Raw genomic sequence first — 16,213 nt, 5'->3', positions numbered from 1 at the left:
ACTTTATTTTACTGTTTTATTTTGTTTTACTATTTTATTTTATTTTAATTTTTGCCTTTTAGAGCCACACTCACAGCATATGGAAGTTCCCAGGCTGGGGGGTCAATTAGAGCTGCAGCTGGCGGCCTGCGCCACAGCCACAGCGACGCCAGCTCCTTAACCCACTGAGCGAGGCCAGGGATCAAACCCACATCCTCATGGGTACTAGTCCGATTTGTTTCCACTGCACCACAACGGGAGCGCCACAATGGGAATTCCTCAGGAAGAATTTTAATGAACCCCACTTCTTCCATCTTCCCATGTGTAGAAAAGCACTATAATCATTAAGTCGAGAAAACTGTTCTTTGTGATTCTTAGCATCTTTTTACCAGAATGTATGCTGATGGCCTATATTCCCTGACAAAAAAAAAAAAAAAAAAAAAAAAAATTACAGAGTTCCTGTCGTGGCTCAGTGGTTAACGAATCCGACTAGGAACCATGAGGTTGCGGGTTCGATCCCTGGCCTTGCTCAGTGGGTTAAGGATCCAGCATTGCCGTGAGCTGTGGTATAGATCGCAGACATGGCTCGGATCCCAAGTTGCTGTGGCTGTGGTGTAGGCCGGCGGCTGCAGCTCCGATTCGACCCCTAGCCTGGGAACCTCCATATGCCGCAGGAGTGGCCCTAGAAATGGCAAAAAGACAAAAAAAAAAAAGATTTACATGTCAAATAGCCTTGTTGCTTACCTCTTTGGAGCAGTTTTTCAGCACTGAGAGGCTGTCTCCTGAGCAATAGTCCTCAGTAAGACCCTGAATAAGACCTCAGGTGTAGGGGACAGGCACTCACTGACTTTCCAAGACTGAAGGAAGAGTGGTCCAGGAAGCCACAGGGGAGGGAGTCACAGGAGGGACACAGAGACAAAAATCCTCAAATACACACATGCTGAATGTATTCCCGTTTATTCTGTTAAGATTCAATGTATCATTTTCATGTGTTCAGACTTGTTAATGGTCATAAACTAGCTGCAGAAAAAAATGAGTTATACCATATTATGAGTTATTTCCATGTTTAAAAAATGTCTTTGTCTATTTCCCACATTTCAAGTGCAAAGGAATGCCACATTCCAACAGAGAAACTTTTTAAAGAGAATGATATGCTTTTGTCAAAATTAGACTATGTATCACTGGAAAATTCATGGCTTTCTTAGTAGACAGTGCTGAGAAAATGGACTTATTAGACAGTGAAACTAAAACCCGGATCTCATAGACAAAGGTGAACTTCAAATAGTTTATTTGCTAATTAATTTTTTTTTTTTAATGACCACACCTGCGGCATATGGAGGTTCCCAGGCTAGGGGTCGAATTGGAGCTGCAGCTGCCAGCCTCCACCACAGCCACAGCAGCACCGGATCCTTAATCCACTGAATACGGTCAGGTATTGGACCTAAATTCTCAAGGACACTATGTCAGGTTCTTAACCTCCTGAGCCACAAGGGAAACTCCTCAAGTAGTTTAAAAGTAACATTCAACATTCAGGAGTTCCCATTGTGGCTCAGCGATTAATGAACCCGACTGGTGTCCATGGGGACTTGGGTTCAATCCCTGCTCCTGCTCAGTGGGTTAAGGATCTGATGTTGCCGTGAGCTGTGGTGTAGGTTGCAGACATGGCTCGGATCCCGAGTTGCTGTGGCTGTGGTGTAGGCCGGCAGCTACAGCTTCGATTCAGCCCCTAGCCCGGGAACCTCCATATGCTGTCAGGTGTGGCCCTAAAAAGAAAAAAAAAAAAAAATTAATACTCAATATTCAGCAGCCAGTATGGCCCAGCATCAACCAATGAGAACAAATATTTGACCAGGCAGTCGATGCCAGCCAGTACACACACTAGTGTGTAAGCTAGACTATTGCCCAATGTTTAGTACCCTAAATGTGAAAAAAAAAGCCACTAAACCAAGCAAGGAAAATGTGTGCCATCTTAACTACTTTTAAATAAGAAATCAAAAAAGCAACAAATGATATGAACAAAATAGTTACTTCATCTACATTAAAATTAAGAATTTCTAGTCAGTGAGGGACCCTCGTGGATATACAAATGCCATTCAGAGAGTTATTTGCAACTTCCCAGGAATATACAAGCAATCCTTGAGAATAAACAAATGAACAATCACAAAAAAGGTAAGAAGCCCCCAGGAGAAAATGAGCAAAGATACATGAGCAGTTCACCCCAAGAGAAACCAGAAAGGCTGACAGGTGTGTGAAGAAATTCCCCAAAGGACTGGTGAGCAGATGAATGTACATTAAAACATGGCACCACTTTATACCCAATAGAGGCAAAAGTTAGAAAGCTGGGCGGTGACAAGTGCTGGTCAGGCTAAGGAGAAACAGGAAGCTTTTAAGTGGGAGAGTCAATGACCTTTCTTTTCTTTCTTTCTTTTTTTTTTTTTTTTTTTTTGGCCACCTCACAGCATATGGAGTTTCCAGGCCAGGAATCAGAGGCCCACTGCAGTTCTGACTTGCTCCACAGCTGCGGCAACACCAGATCCTTTAACCCACTGTGCCAGGCCAGGGATCAAACCTGCATCCTGGCCCTGCGGAGACGCCACCAATCCCATTGTGCCACAGCGGGAACTCTTCAATGACCATTCTTAAAAAAAAAAAAAATAGAGAAATTAACCTGTCTGACCCATAATCCCATCTTGGGTACCTCTGCTGGAGAACGTTCCATAGCCCGAAAGGGGACACATAAAAAGATGTGCACTGTGGGAGCTCCTTGGTGGCCTAGTAATTAAGGATCCAGCATTGTCACTATGGTGGCACAGGTTCGATCCCAGGCCAGGGAACATCTACATGTCGTGGGCGCAGCCGAAAAAATAAAACCTCAGAGCAGTTCCAAGAAATGAAGCTGATGGAGTACAAGCAATTCATGTTGAATAAACAAAGGAACAGTGTAAGATCTACAGCATCATAGGACATATAGGAGTTCCCGTAAAGGCTCAGTAGTTAACAAACCCGACTAGCATCCATGAGGACGCAGGTTCGATCCCTGGCCTCCTTCACTGGGTTAAGGATCCGGCGTTGCCGTGAGCTGTGGTGTAGGTTGCAGACTCAGCTCAGATCCCACGTTGCTGTGGCTGTGGTGTAGGCTGGCAGCTACAGCTCCAATTCAACCCCTAGCCCGGGAACCTCCATACACCATGGGTGCGGCCCTGAACAGACAAAAAGACAAAAAAGTAAGAATAATAATAATATGACAAACAGAAAAGGTATATTCACACATACAGCATTTTTCAAGGATACATTCACATTCAAAGACATGTAATTGACACCTTAGAAAGGCTGCTTAACAGGAGAGGATGGCGTGAAGGAAGAAGAAAAGCCTTAAGACCAGAGAAGCCTGGTGTGGACTGTAATCCTGAGATCCGAAACCAAAGGGCTCAGGGTGTTCAATTATGCCTTCCACAGTCTGTGCATCAGGAAGGTGGCTCGAAAGGGACCTGGGACGAGGAAGACATGCAAGGCTGAGAATCTACCTTGTATTCTTCAAAAGAAGAGCCATCATCTGCCTCCACTCAAGCTAATGCATGTGTGGGCTGATCATTTAGTGTCCTGCTGGCCGGGAAGCCACAGCCCTGTCTGTGCCTCGAGCACACTTCATCCCCAGAGGACACGGAGGCCACCGCTGCTCCTAGATGGGGCCTAGATCCCGGGCCTGGAATCCCATACCCAATCCTTCCTGATTTCAACCCACCCTGTAAACACGAGCAGCTTCATAAAATAAACATTTCAAAGAAGGAAAGGGTGATGGGGGGGGAGGAGGAGGGGGAGGGTGCCTTCTCCATGTCCCAGCCGGTGGCTGCAAAAGTCAGCACACCCTGTGGATGGAACCACAGTCCACCCAAGGCAGCAAGGACAACCACACAACTAACTGGGGAACTAAAGGCTTGAAACTGGGGTCGACAGGAAAGCGGGGTGTGGGGGTCAAAGATCACTCCTTAACTTTGCTTCAGGTTGAAGAGAAGTCCCACATCAGCTTCGGCGAGCCCTTAGGGGGCCCAAGGGGGGCAGCTGTTCTCCCCCAAGTCCAGGCCAGGCCTCCGAACAGGGAGTGGGATTTCAGCCCCAGACCTCGATAAGGTCCCCGGATTCCATGCCCAGATCAGCCGGCAGCTCCTTGCCTGAGAGCTTTGTCCCGTCAAAGAAGAAGGTGAGCTTGCAGCCTGAGAGTCCCATGGCCTCCTCGTAGCGGGACATGAGGGTCTTGAGAGGAGAATCCTGCATGGAGAAGAAAACATGGGTGTGAGAATTTGATGGAGTTCCCCTGTGGCACAGCAGGTTAAGGAGCTGGCTCTGGTCGCTCCTGTGGCACCGGCTCGATCCACATGTGGCCTGGGAACTTCCACATGCCACAGGTGTGGCAAAAATGAAAACAACAACAACAACAAAATGAATTTGAAAAGAGGGGCTGAAGAGAACTTTTAGGGTAACACTGAGCCAAGTGTTACAGGTTGATTGTGTCCCCTCAGAAAGACAACTGTGGTCCTACCCTGGTAAGTGTGAACGTGACCTCGCTGGAAAGATGTGGTCCCGTTAAGATGAGGTTATACTCGATTCCGGTGGGCATTAAGGTGACAGGACTGGTGTCTGTGTAGGAAGAGAAGCCACAGCAGTTCCCACGGTGACTCAGCAGTAACAAGCCTTACTAGTCAGTGAGGACATGGGTTCAATCCCTGGCCTCACTCAGTGGATTAAGGATCTGGCGTTGCCGTGAGCTGTGGTGTAGGTCGCAGACATGGCTCAGATCCTGTGTTGCTGTGGCTGTGGCCGGTCGTCGCAGCTCCAATTTGACCCCTAGCCTAGAATAACTTTCATATGCCGAAGGTGTGGCCCTTAAAAAAAAAAAGAGAGAGAGAGGAGTTCCCGTCGTGGGGCAGTGGTTAATGAATCTGACTAGGAACCATGAGGTTGCGGGTTCGGTCCTTGCCCTTGTTAAGTGGGTTAACAATCTGGCGTTGCCGTGAGCTGTGGTGTAGGTGGCAGACGCGGCTCGGATCCCACGTTGCTGTGGCTCTGGTGTAGGCTAGTGGCAACAGCTCCCATTCGACCCTTAGCCTGGGAACCTCCATATGCCGCGGGAGCAGCCCTAGAAATGGCAAAAAGACAAAAAAAAAAAAAAAAGAATCCAGCACTGTCATTGCTGTCTCTCAAGTTGCTGCTGTGGTTTGGGTTTGATCTCTGGCCTGGGAACTTCACGTTCCAGGTATGGTAAAAAAAAAAAAAAAAAAAAAAAAAAGACTGCTGTAGTTCCCCTTGGGGTGCAGCAAAAATGAATCCGACTAGTAACCATGAGTTTGAGGGTTCAATCCCTGGCCTCGCTCAGTGGGTTGAAGATCGGGCGTTGCCATGAGCTGTAGTATAAGTCGCAGATGTGGCTGGGACCTGGCGTTGCTGTGGATGTGGCATAGGCCAGCAGCTGTAACTCCGATTGGACCCCTAGCCTTGGAACCTACATATGCTGCAGGTGCAGTCCTAAAAAAAAGCAAAAAAAGGAGTTCCCATCATGGCTCAGTGGTTAATGAATCTGACCAGGAACCATGAACCTGGCCTTGCTCAGTGGGTGAAGGATCCGGCATTGCTGTGAGCTGTGGTGTAGGTTGCAGATGCAGCTCAGATCCTGCATTGCTGTGACTCTGGTGTAGGCCGGCGGCTGTAGCTCTGATTCGACCCCTGGCCTGGGAACCTCCATATGCCGCATGTGCAGCCCTAGGAAAAGCAAAAAGACAAAAAAAAAAAAAAAGGTTGTTGTGAAACTCAATAATATCCTGAATGGGAAGGAGTTCTCCTTAGAACAGGGACTGTCACTTCTACTGTAATTTCAATGGGTTTTATTAGTTACAGTCCAAGAGCAATATTCACTTTAGCCAGTTAAAGTGAGTTAGGCGATCAGAGCCAGGTTCCCAGCAGAAGGGGGAAGGAAGCTGAACACGGGGCCTTTTCCACGACCTCGGATGGGCACGAACCCCACACCACCGAGGACAGTGACTTGATCCTCCACCAGCTGACAAGAGAGAGCCCAGGGCACGGAGAGCCAGCTCTCCCACTCACGCGAGGCAGCGAGACTTCCAGCATCTGGTGCTTCTCCTTCCCCTGCACCCGCAGCTGGATCAGTTGGGACGTCCCTGCAGCCTCCGGAGAACTTGCGAGCACCACACAGTCTGTGGGAGGCAGGATGGGGAAGCCAGGCCTCAGCTTGGCCCTCCGGGGCCTCTCCCCACATCCCCTCCCTGTGGCAAGAGCCTCCTCAAGCCTCCCTGCCTTCCTCTCACCAATGATGTCAGCCACTCCAAGCTTTAGGGTCCTGGGGGTGGCGGTAGGGGACAGCTCTGTCTCTCCGAAGAGCAAGAGGATCCTGCTTGGGGACACCCCGAGACGGGTGGCCATGTGGTCCACCACGCTCTGAAGGGGCTCCGACTGGGAGGGGGACAAGAAGCAAAGGAGGCCTTCCTGCCTGGATGTGCTCCCCCGCCCGCACCCCTACCCCCAGTTTCTGGCCTTAACTACTCGCTGAACTTCTCAGCTGTGAGCTCCACCATATCTACCTGACAAGGCAGAGAATAAAAGCATGTCAAGGGAGTTCCTGTCATGGCTCAGTGGTTAATGAATCTGACTAGGAACCATGAGGTTGCAGGTTCGATCCCTGGCCTTGCTCAGTGGGTTAAGGATCTGGCATTGCCCTGAACTGTGGTGTAGGTCACAGACGCAGCTCAGATCCCACATTGCTGTGGCTGTGGCTGGCAGCTACGGCTCCGATTAGACCCCTAGCCTGGGAACCTCCATATGCTGCAAGAGCTGCCCCAGAAAAAGGCAAAAAGACCAAAAAAAAAAAAAAAAAAGTCATTAAGGGGATTGGCCGGAGTTCCTGTCATGGCTCAGCGGTAAAGAACCCGACTAAGCATCTGTGAGGACACAGGTTCCATCCCTGGCCTTGCTCAGCGGGTTAAGGATCCGGGGTTGCCATGAGCTATGGTATGGGTTGCAGATGCAGCTCAGATCCTGTGTGGCTGTGGCTGTGGCGTAGGCCGGCAGCTATAGCTCTGATTTGACCCCTAGCCTGGGAACTAACATAAAAAGACAACAAAAATAAAATAAAATAAATAAGAGGTTCAAGAGTTCCCACTGTGGCAGCAGAAACGAATACGACTAGAATCCATGAGGATGTGGGTTTGATCCCTGGCCTCGCTCAGTGGGTTAAGGATCCACTGCAGCAAGTTGCAGTACAGGTCACAGATGAGGCTTGGATCCCTTGTGGCTGTGGCTGTGGCATAGGCTTCAATTCCACCCCAAGCCTGAGAATTTCCATACGCCACGGGTTCAGCATTAAAGAGTTTAAAAAAAAAAGGCTGGTAATAAACTCACATGTTTTAAAAGCACCGTCCAGTGCAAAAGAAGATGCACAGTGAGCTGCCAGTTTGCAAGCTCTGCCTTAGTTGCTTGCTCCATGCACAGTTACTGTTAAATAAATGGTCATTTCTGCTATCATTTTTCATTTAAAATTGGGGTCTTTCTGCCAAAAAAATAGTCTTGGAGTTCCCTCTGTGGCTTAACAGGATCACAGCATCTCTGAAGCACAAGAACACAGGTTTTTCTTTTCTTTTCTTTTTTGCTTTTTAGGGCCGCACTCATGGCATATGGAGATTCCCAGGCTAGGGATTCAACTGAAGCTACAGCTGTCAGCCTACACCACAGCCACACCAACACCAGATCCTTCACCCATTGAGTGAGGCCAGGGATTGAACCTGCAACCTCATGGTTCCTAGTCAGATTCGTTTCCACTGCACCATGATGGGAACTCCAGGACACAGGTTTGATTCCCAGTCTGGCACAGTGGGTTAAAGGATCCAGTGTTGCTGCAGCTGTGGCGTACATTTCAACTGTGGCTCAGATCTGATCCCTGTCCCAGGAATTCCATATACCATGGGGAGGGAAAAAAAAAAGCAAAAACTAGTGTTCGCCAGGAAGCTAGGGGAAACCGAATGACCAAGTGACATCTGGGTGTCTAAGGCCGCAAAGCAAGCACAAGACAGAAGCACAGGGTCTGAGGGAAGGAAAGAGATGGGGTGCATACCCAGGAGAGGGGCTACCAAGCAAAGCTTCTTAGGACGTTTTAGTGGCGGCTTGAAGAATGCGAGGACGTGGGAGAGTTCCCTGGCGGGGAACCTTAGCCTAGCGGCTCAGGATTCAGTGTTGTCACTGCTGTGGCGTAAGTTTGATCCCTGACCCAAAAACTTCTGCATGCCGTGGATGTGGCCAAAAAAAAAAAAAGGGTGGAAAGCTTGCCAAAAAGAGAGGGGTAGGACCTGCCGTGGCGCAGCAAGTGAATCCGACTGGGAACCACGAAGTTGCAGATTCGATCCCCAGCCTCGCTCAGTGGATTAAGGATTCAGCGTTGCCGTGAGCTGTGGTGTAAGTGGCACACGCAGCGGATCCCGCGTTGCTGTGGCTCTGGCGTAGGGCGGAGGCTACAGCTCTGATTAGACCTCTAGCCTGGGAACCTCCATATGCCGAGGGTTCGGCCCTAAGGAGACAAAAAGACCAAAAAAAAAGAGGGGGGGTAAAGTCTGGACAAAGGGAACAGTGAGCACAAGGGCGTGGAGGGCAAAAAGCACTGGGCAGCTCCAGACAGCAGGAGGGGTGAAGGAAGACAGCGCAGTCTCTCCGCAGGCAGCTCCTGAGTCCCTCCTCCTGCAGCCCCTTCAGGCACTTACCATTCTGACGGGCAATCTGACCAGGTCGGCCCGGCACCGGATCTTGAGTGGCAAGAGTCGAGGGTTCTCTGGGAGGGGGGGCCCCTCCACGAGGACCACCTCATCTTCTTGGCTCAGGTGGTCCTGGCCCTGAGGCTGCTTGGGACTCAGGCAGGAACGGAGATCCTGGAGGCGCTTGTTCACCTCCCTGGGGTGCGCAAAGAGCTCTGGGTCAGCCAGGGTGGGGGCCCCCCCTCCACACTGCCCCTCTGCACCCCAGCCCAGAGCCCCCGGCCGCTTGGTACCTTAACTTCTGGAGCGCCCGACTATGCTTTCTGCTTTTGGTCCGTGGCGGAGGTGGGGTCACAGGAGAGGTGTCCTGAACCCTGCAGAGATAAGAGAGTCAGGATGGAGAAAGAGGTGAGACCCCAGCCCCACACCGCTCATGGGCTAGGGACCCCTGGGGATCAGAGGGGGACCTGGAGAATCCAGAGGAAGCACCTTTTGGTGACATCCATTTTATGGGAAGATAGGAGGAGGTAAGGACAGGGAAAACCGAGTTATTTTTATATTTCTATGATCCAAATATGAGGGATAATACCTAGCTTTTTTTGTCTTTTTTGGCCACCCCGGGGCATAGGGAATTCCTGGGCCAGGGATCAGATCCGAGCTGCAGTTGTGATCAAAGCTGCAGCGGCAGCAACTCAGGATCCTTTAACCCACTGTGCAGGGCTGGGAATTGAACCTGCAGAGATGCCACTGATCCTGTTGTCCAAACTGGGAGCTCCAAGAATGCCTAATTTTTTTTCTTTGTCTTTTTTTAGGGCTGCAGTCGCATATGGAATTTCCCAGGGTAGGAGTCAATCAGAGCTGCAGCAGCCAGTGTACGCCACAGCCACAGCAAAGTCAGATCCGAGCTGCGTCTGTGACCTACACCACAGCTCACATCAATGCTGGATCCTTAACCCACTGGGCGAGGGCAGGGATCGAACCTGCATTCTCGTGGATACTAGTCAGGTTCGTTACTGCTGAGCCACGACGGGAACTCCCAAGAATGCCTAACTTTTAAGATAAGTTACTTCCCTGGTGAATGTCTGATGACATCCAAATTTCACCAAGCACTTACTATATGGCAAGGGTTCACTCTGAATTTACCCCCAAATTCTGACCCAGGTACCACTATTATCCCCGCTTTACGAAACATGAAGTGGAAGTACAGAGGCTGGCTAAGAGACAGCTGCTGTATTTGAACCGCAGAGCCACACCTTCACGCCTGCATTACTACCATCTGAGAACAAAACTCCACTGCCTGGGCAGTCCTGGGCATTCCTGTCATGGCTCAGGGGTTAGCGAACCTGACTAGCATCCATAAGGACACGGGTTCGACCCCTGGCCTCGCTTAGTGGGTTAAGGATCCGGCGTTGCCGTGAGCTGTGGTGTAGATCACAGATTTGGTGTTGCTGTGGTGTAGACTGGCAGCTGCAGCTCTGATTGGACCCCTAGCCTGGGAACCTCCATATGCCACGGGTGCGGCCCTAAAAGAAAAAGACCAAAAAAAAAAAAAAAAAAGGACCTGGGCAGTCCTGAGGGTCCACTGTCATCCTTCCATGGGGACCACATCTCCCAACAGCTTCCATCTCTACCTTGAACCTCAAGACTCCCTCCATGCCTTCTCCTTAGTCTTCCAGCAGCCACCCAAGGGGCCTGCCCGCCTCAGCCAAACCGGGACGGCCCCGGGGCCCTCGCCTCACTCACAGCAACACCTTTTTCTTCTCTTCTCCATCCATACTCCTCAGCTTCCTCTTCCAGGGAGAAGCTGGACATGGGGAATCCTCAGCGTGGGGACTGCTGGCATCGGCCACGTCCACGGACTCCGCCTCTGGGGACAGAGAGGGGCAAGGGGAAAGGGTTAGCCGAGAGAGGGCAGTGGGAGGCCAAGGAGAGACAAGTCGGGGGCCTTCCAGAAGGTTCTGAGAAAGGAGGAGACTAAGGGGGCCCCAGACACACAGGACCACCAGGGAAAGGCATGAGGGGTGTGAGTCAAAAGAGAAATGCACAGCAACGTGGACAGAACTCATGAGACTCTCACACTAAGTGAAGGAGGTCAGAAAGAGAAAGGCAGGAGTTCCCGTCGTGGCACAGCAGAAATGAATCCGAACGGGAACCATGAGGTTGCGGGTTCGATCCCTGGCCTCGCTCAGTGGGTTAAGGATCCGGCATTGCCATGAGCTGTGGTGTAAGTCGCAGATGTGGCTCGGATCCCGAGTTGCTGTGGCTCTGGTATAGGCCGGCGGCTACAGCTCCGATTAGACCCCTAGCCTGGGAACCTCCATATGCTGCGAGAGAGGCCCTAGAAGAGGCAAAAAGACCAAAAAAAAAAAAAAAAAAAAAAAAAATTTACGAGTTCCCACGGTGGCTCAGTGGTAAATAACCCAACTAGTATCCTTGAGGATGCAGGTTCAATCCCTGGTCTCACTCAGTGGGTTAAGGATCCCACATTGCTGTGGCCGTGGTGTAGGCTGGCAGCTGCAGCTCTGATTGGACCCCTAGCCTGGGAACTTCCATCTTCCATATGCCAGAGGTGTGGCCCTAAAAACACACACAAAAAACCCAAAAAATTATTTTATTTTCTTTCTACACGCAATGTGATGGACACAGCAAGACTACGTGAGTCTAAGGGTGGGAGGCAGGGTGTACAGCTGGGAGGGAATGAGGGAGAGATAAATACAGTCCTTCTAAACCCACATTTCTCAAATTTCCTCCATATGACATGATCATATTTTGCCATATCTCTGTATTACTTAATATATTTCTTTACATTGTTCCATTTAACTTAAATGTCTTATAAAAGGAAACCAGGTATTATTCTAGGATATAGAAGCACTTTTCCCTTTGCCTGCCACAATAAAAGATCATCATTGATTATTTAAAAAAAAAAAAAAAATACTGTGACTACAAAACAGTGATGATAAATCCTAGAGCAGTGGTTCTCAACCAGGGGCAATCTGGCCTCCCAAGGGACAGGTGGCAATGTCTAGAGGCAATTCTGGTTGTCACAAAGGGGCGGGGAAGAGGAGGTTGGGGTGTAACACTAGCATCTGGTGAGCGGAGGTCAGGATCTCCTAAACATCACACAGTGTAGACACAGCCCCACCCAAAGAATTATCCAGTCCAAGAGTTCCCATCGTGGCTCAATGGTTAACGAATCTGACTAGGAACCATGAGGCTGTGGGTTCGATCCCTGGCCTTGCTCAGTGGGTTAAGGATCCGGCGTTGCCGTGAGCTGTGGTGTAGGTTGCAGATGAGGCTCGGATCCCACATTGCTGTGGCTCTTGTGTAGGCCGGCGGCTACAGCTCCGATTGGACCCCTAGCCGGGGAATCTCCATGTGCCGTGGGAGCAGCCCAAGAAATGGCGAAAAGACAAAAAAAAAAAAAAAAAAAAGAATTATCCAGTCCAAACGTCAGGAGGGCTGAGGTTGAGAAACCCCATCCTCGTAGCTTCCAGAAGCCTGAGACTCTGCATTTCTGACAAGCTCCTGAAGGATGCCCAGCACTCCTGGGCCCACATTTTGAGTAGCAAGGACAGAGGTACCTTTGTATTTCTGTGTACCCGCTACTGTCCTACAGCATATATGTAGCCCAAGAGGGGGATTTCTATATATTCTCTTTAATTCTCACCCAAATCCTTTGACATACATGCATTATTTATCCCCATTTTGCCGATGAGGAAATTGAAGCATTGAGATTCACTTGCCCAAGGTCACACAGCTACGAAGGGGTAGAGCTGGGATTCCAACCTAGGCCTGTGGGTTCCTAAATCAGCTCTTTTTTTTTTTTTTTTTTTTTTGCTTTTTAGGGGCTTCACCTGCGGCATATGGAGGTTCCCAGGCTGGGGGTCGAATCAGAGCTGCAGCTGCCCCGCCTACACCACACTGGATCCAAGCCATGTCTGCAACCTACACCACAGCTCATGGCAACACTGGATCCCCAACCCACTGAGCGAGGCCAGGGAGGGAACCAGCATCCTCATGGATACTAGTTGGATTGTTTCTGCTGCACCACAAAGGGAACTCCCCTAAATCAGCTCTTAATCATCCTACCATACTCCCTCATGGCACAAAAAGTCCTAGTCCAAGGCCTGCGTGGGCCCATGAGATCACTGTCCTATTAGACTTGATTCCTATTCACTGCCCTTGAGTGGTTTGCAAAAAAATCCCATCCCTGGGGGAGGACATCAGCTGGGCGGCCCTGATATGATTCAAAGAACACCCTGCTGGCTCCAGAGACTTGTGGCAGATGTAACAAAATGTTACAGATTCTCACCACCTCCCCCTCCCCTGCTTCCAGGATTACAGAATCAGGATCTCTGTAGATGGCATCCGGGGAATTTGTATATTTGCACACTCCTATGCCTGTTAAGAGTTGAGGGAAGGGTTTTTGTTTGTTTGTTTGTTTGTTTGTCTTTTTAGGGCCACACCCACAGCATATGGAGGTTCCCAGGCTAGGGGTTGAATCAGAGCTGTAGCCACTGGCCTACGCCACAACCACAACAATGTCAGATCCGAGCCGCGTCTGTGACCTACATACACCACAGCTGATGAAACACCAGACCCTTAACCCACTGAGAGAGGCCAGGGATCAAACCTGCGTCCTCATGGATGCTAGTCAAATTCGTTTCCACTGAGCCACGACGGGAACGCCAGGGGAAGGGGGTGTTGACAGTACTTTCGGTGCCCTCTGGTTAACAATCCAGCTCCTGGAATTCCCGCAGTGGCACAGTGGGTTAAGAATCCAACTGCAGCAGCTCTAGTCGCAGGTGCGATGTGGGTTTGGTCTTTCATCCCTGGCCTGGGCATTTCCACATGCCTCGGGTACAGCCATAAACAAACAAACAAACAAACACAAAACACCCCATCCAGCTCCTTTCAGGACAAGAGCTTTTTCTGGCTAGGGTGCTAGTCAGAGAGTCTAGTCGCCTCTCCCAGGTCCTTCCCCTGAGACTTGGGAAACAACTAACTGCAGAGATGTAAACTCCAGGAAGTCTCCTTGGAGAGACCAGGGTGGGCGCTGCTCCCTGGAAGGCCTCCCTTACCTTCCTCAGTCTCTGGGGGACAGAATTTCAGGAGGGACACGTGATCTGGGATGAGGTGGAGGCTGCTTTTCACCTGCAAAGAAACAATAGATCAAATCCTCCCCCTACTTAAAGGCGAAAACTGGGGCCCACTCTTCCCCCACACTCAGGCCTCCTCCAGCTCCCACTTCCTCCCTAAGGATGCAGACACCCCAAACCTACCCCGGAGACTCAGGAGGCTCAGCTTCCCCAGGATCCAAAATTGGACACCTTGACTCCCACACCCCTTTGGCCAATGCACTCTAAGGGTGCAAGTTTAGAGGTCTTTTTTTTATGAGGGTGCTAGCCATCCCGCTACTTTAGAATCCTTGGAGATCCTAGCACCCCACCCCACCCCTGCTCATCCTACCACGTGGGGACTCCAGCCTCCTGGATCCCCAGTCCTCTGTGAATTTCCACAGACTCCAGCCCTCATCCTCCTGGATCCTTAGCAATGGGTCCCAGCCTTAAAATCCAACATGCCCTATATCCCAGCCCCAGGTCCTCAAAGCCCTTCTCTGAAGCACCAGGGATCCCAGCGCCTTAGCCTCTCTTTACCCGCGATGTTCCAGCTCCCGGGGATTCCCAAACTCTCGACACACTCCAGATCCCTTTACCTTCCCAATGTGCAGAAACCCCAGAAACCCTGCATCTCTCTGCCTCCAAGGCCCTAGCCCCTGCTTCCCTTTAGTCCCCAAGACCAACCCCAAAATCCTACCCTCGGCACTGTAAGAACCCACTCTTCCGCGCTAACCCTCCCGGGGACCCGGCGGCACCTTCTCGGAGTACACTGGAACCGCAGGTGCCTCCCCCGGATCCAGCAACAGCCGCCTCCGCCGCCTGATCAGGATCGGAGGGGCTCCAGCTGGCCCTGCGTCCGCCCCTTCGCTGTCGCTGTCGCTGTCGTCCCGGGGCGCGGCCGGCACCGGGGTTTCGGGGAGTGGGACCTCGGCCGGGTCCGCAGCGCCGCGCGCCGTGGCGACCTCCAAAACATCCTCATCGCTGTCGCTGACCAAGTCCACAAGCTCTGGGTCCAGGGTGCGTCGAGCTGGAGATCGTTGGGACTGAGGTCGCCGGCCCCGGCCGCCCCGGGACCCCCGAGTCCCTCGGCCAACACCGCCGCCTCTGGACCGCCGGCCCCGTTTCCTCAGTGGCTCCGCCATGGTACATACTCGGTTCCCGCAGTCGCCCGCCTCTAGTAGACTCGCCCGACCGCGTCCAGGGGCTTCCGCCCTTCATTGGGCGAACCGCCTGCTAGTCAGCACCTCTCCCCGCCCACACTCTCCGGATCCACCCCTCCGCCTTTTCACTGGTCGCTGCACACCCGCCCATCATGCATTCACCACTGAAACCAAGCCGCCAAAGATTCCAGTCAGACTCGGTTCAATCAGCGCAGGTTTCGATTCGGCCCGGCTGGCCCATTGGCCGGGCTGCCTCTCGTCCTGACCAGCCTTTCCTGGTTGGTGGAGGAGCGAGGCATCTTGGGAATTGTAGTCCGAAAGCCCACAGGCTAGAGTGGATGGGGGCGGGCTGGGAATTCCTTTTGAAAAACGCGGACTCCGCGGGTATTCCCATTATTCTTTCTCCCAACCGCTTGGTGGGCTATTTTTACTTAAACGCAACCTTGAGCACATGCCTCTCCTCACGTACTAATACTTCAACATCACGCAGCTCTGCGAATTACTTCGCATACATACCCTCCCTCACGCCCGACATCTAGGCAGACGCTTTTCACGGGCAATGTCAACAGAGCATAAACTTTTTTTTTTTTTTTTTTTTTTTTTTTGTCTTCTTTTTTGCCTTTTCTAGGGCCGCTTCCGCGGCATATGGAGGTTCCCAGGCTAGGGGTCTAATCGGAGCTGTAGCCACCGGCCTGCGCCAGAGCCACAGCAACATGGGATCCGAGCCGCGTCTGTGACCTACACCACAGCTCACGGCAACGCCAGATCCTTAACCCACTGAGCGAGGCCAGGGATTGAACCTGCAACCTCATGGTTCCTAGTCGGGTTCGTTAACCACTGCTCCATGACGGGAACTCCCAGAGCATAAACTCTTTTATTTATTTATTTATTTATTTATTTGTCTTTTGTTGTTGTTGCTATTTCTTGGGCCGCTCCCGCGGCATATGGAGATTCCCAGGCTAGGGGTCTAATTGGAGCTGTAGCCACCGGCCTGCGCCAGAGCCACAGCAACGCGGGATCCGAGCGGTGTCTGCAACCTACACCACAGCTCATGGCAACGCCGGATCGTTAACCCACTGAGCAAGGGCAGGGACCGAACCCTCAACCTCATGGTTCCTAGTCAGATTCGTTAACCACTGCGCCACGACGGGAACTCCAGCATAAACTCTTGCAACACCTTCCTACAACATATACCTAAGCACAACCC

General features: G+C 51.3%; 1 protein-coding gene across 7 annotated transcripts; it reads right to left on the bottom strand.

Moving 5' to 3' along the window:
• Positions 1 to 920: 920 nt before the first annotated feature.
• On the bottom strand, positions 921 to 14,995 carry NFATC2IP (nuclear factor of activated T cells 2 interacting protein). 7 transcript variants are annotated; one of them, XR_014839470.1, is made up of 10 exons: positions 14,602 to 14,995; positions 13,808 to 13,880; positions 10,470 to 10,593; positions 9,020 to 9,100; positions 8,736 to 8,922; positions 6,297 to 6,441; positions 6,076 to 6,185; positions 4,149 to 4,245; positions 1,742 to 3,467; positions 921 to 1,327 (listed from the first exon to the last, which is right to left on the bottom strand). XR_014839470.1 is itself a non-coding variant. In XM_005662047.4 (9 exons), the coding sequence occupies exons 1-9, from the start codon at positions 14,986 to 14,988 to the stop codon at positions 3,421 to 3,423; spliced, it is 1,251 nt and encodes a 416-aa protein (XP_005662104.3). In that variant the 5' UTR covers positions 14,989 to 14,995; the 3' UTR covers positions 921 to 3,420.
• Positions 14,996 to 16,213: the final 1,218 nt, after the last annotated feature.

Source organism: Sus scrofa, chromosome 3, assembly GCF_054392235.1.
Source record: "Sus scrofa isolate SSC_HxYL_T2T_F1_AM1 chromosome 3, Sscrofa_HxYL_maternal_Yorkshire_Landrace_v2.0, whole genome shotgun sequence".
In the NCBI taxonomy this organism is placed as follows: Eukaryota; Metazoa; Chordata; class Mammalia; order Artiodactyla; family Suidae; genus Sus; species Sus scrofa.
The sequence above is the reverse complement of the archived record's forward strand: the minus strand, read 5'-3'. Positions and strand labels throughout refer to the sequence as shown.

What these genes read in the sequence shown, in the direction of transcription:
- NFATC2IP (XM_085015729.1), bottom strand. Translation starts at nt 14,988, where the DNA reads ATGGCGGAGCCACTGAGGAAACGGGGCCGGCGGTCCAGAGGCGGCGGT. An exon ending in TTCCAGTGTACTCCGAGAAG is followed by an intron (nt 13,881 to 14,601) that starts GTGCCGCCGGGT and finishes GTTTCTTTGCAG; the next exon opens with GTGAAAAGCAGCCTCCACCT. An exon ending in GAGAAGAAAAAGGTGTTGCT is followed by an intron (nt 9,101 to 10,469) that starts GTGAGTGAGGCG and finishes TTATCTCTGCAG; the next exon opens with GGTTCAGGACACCTCTCCTG.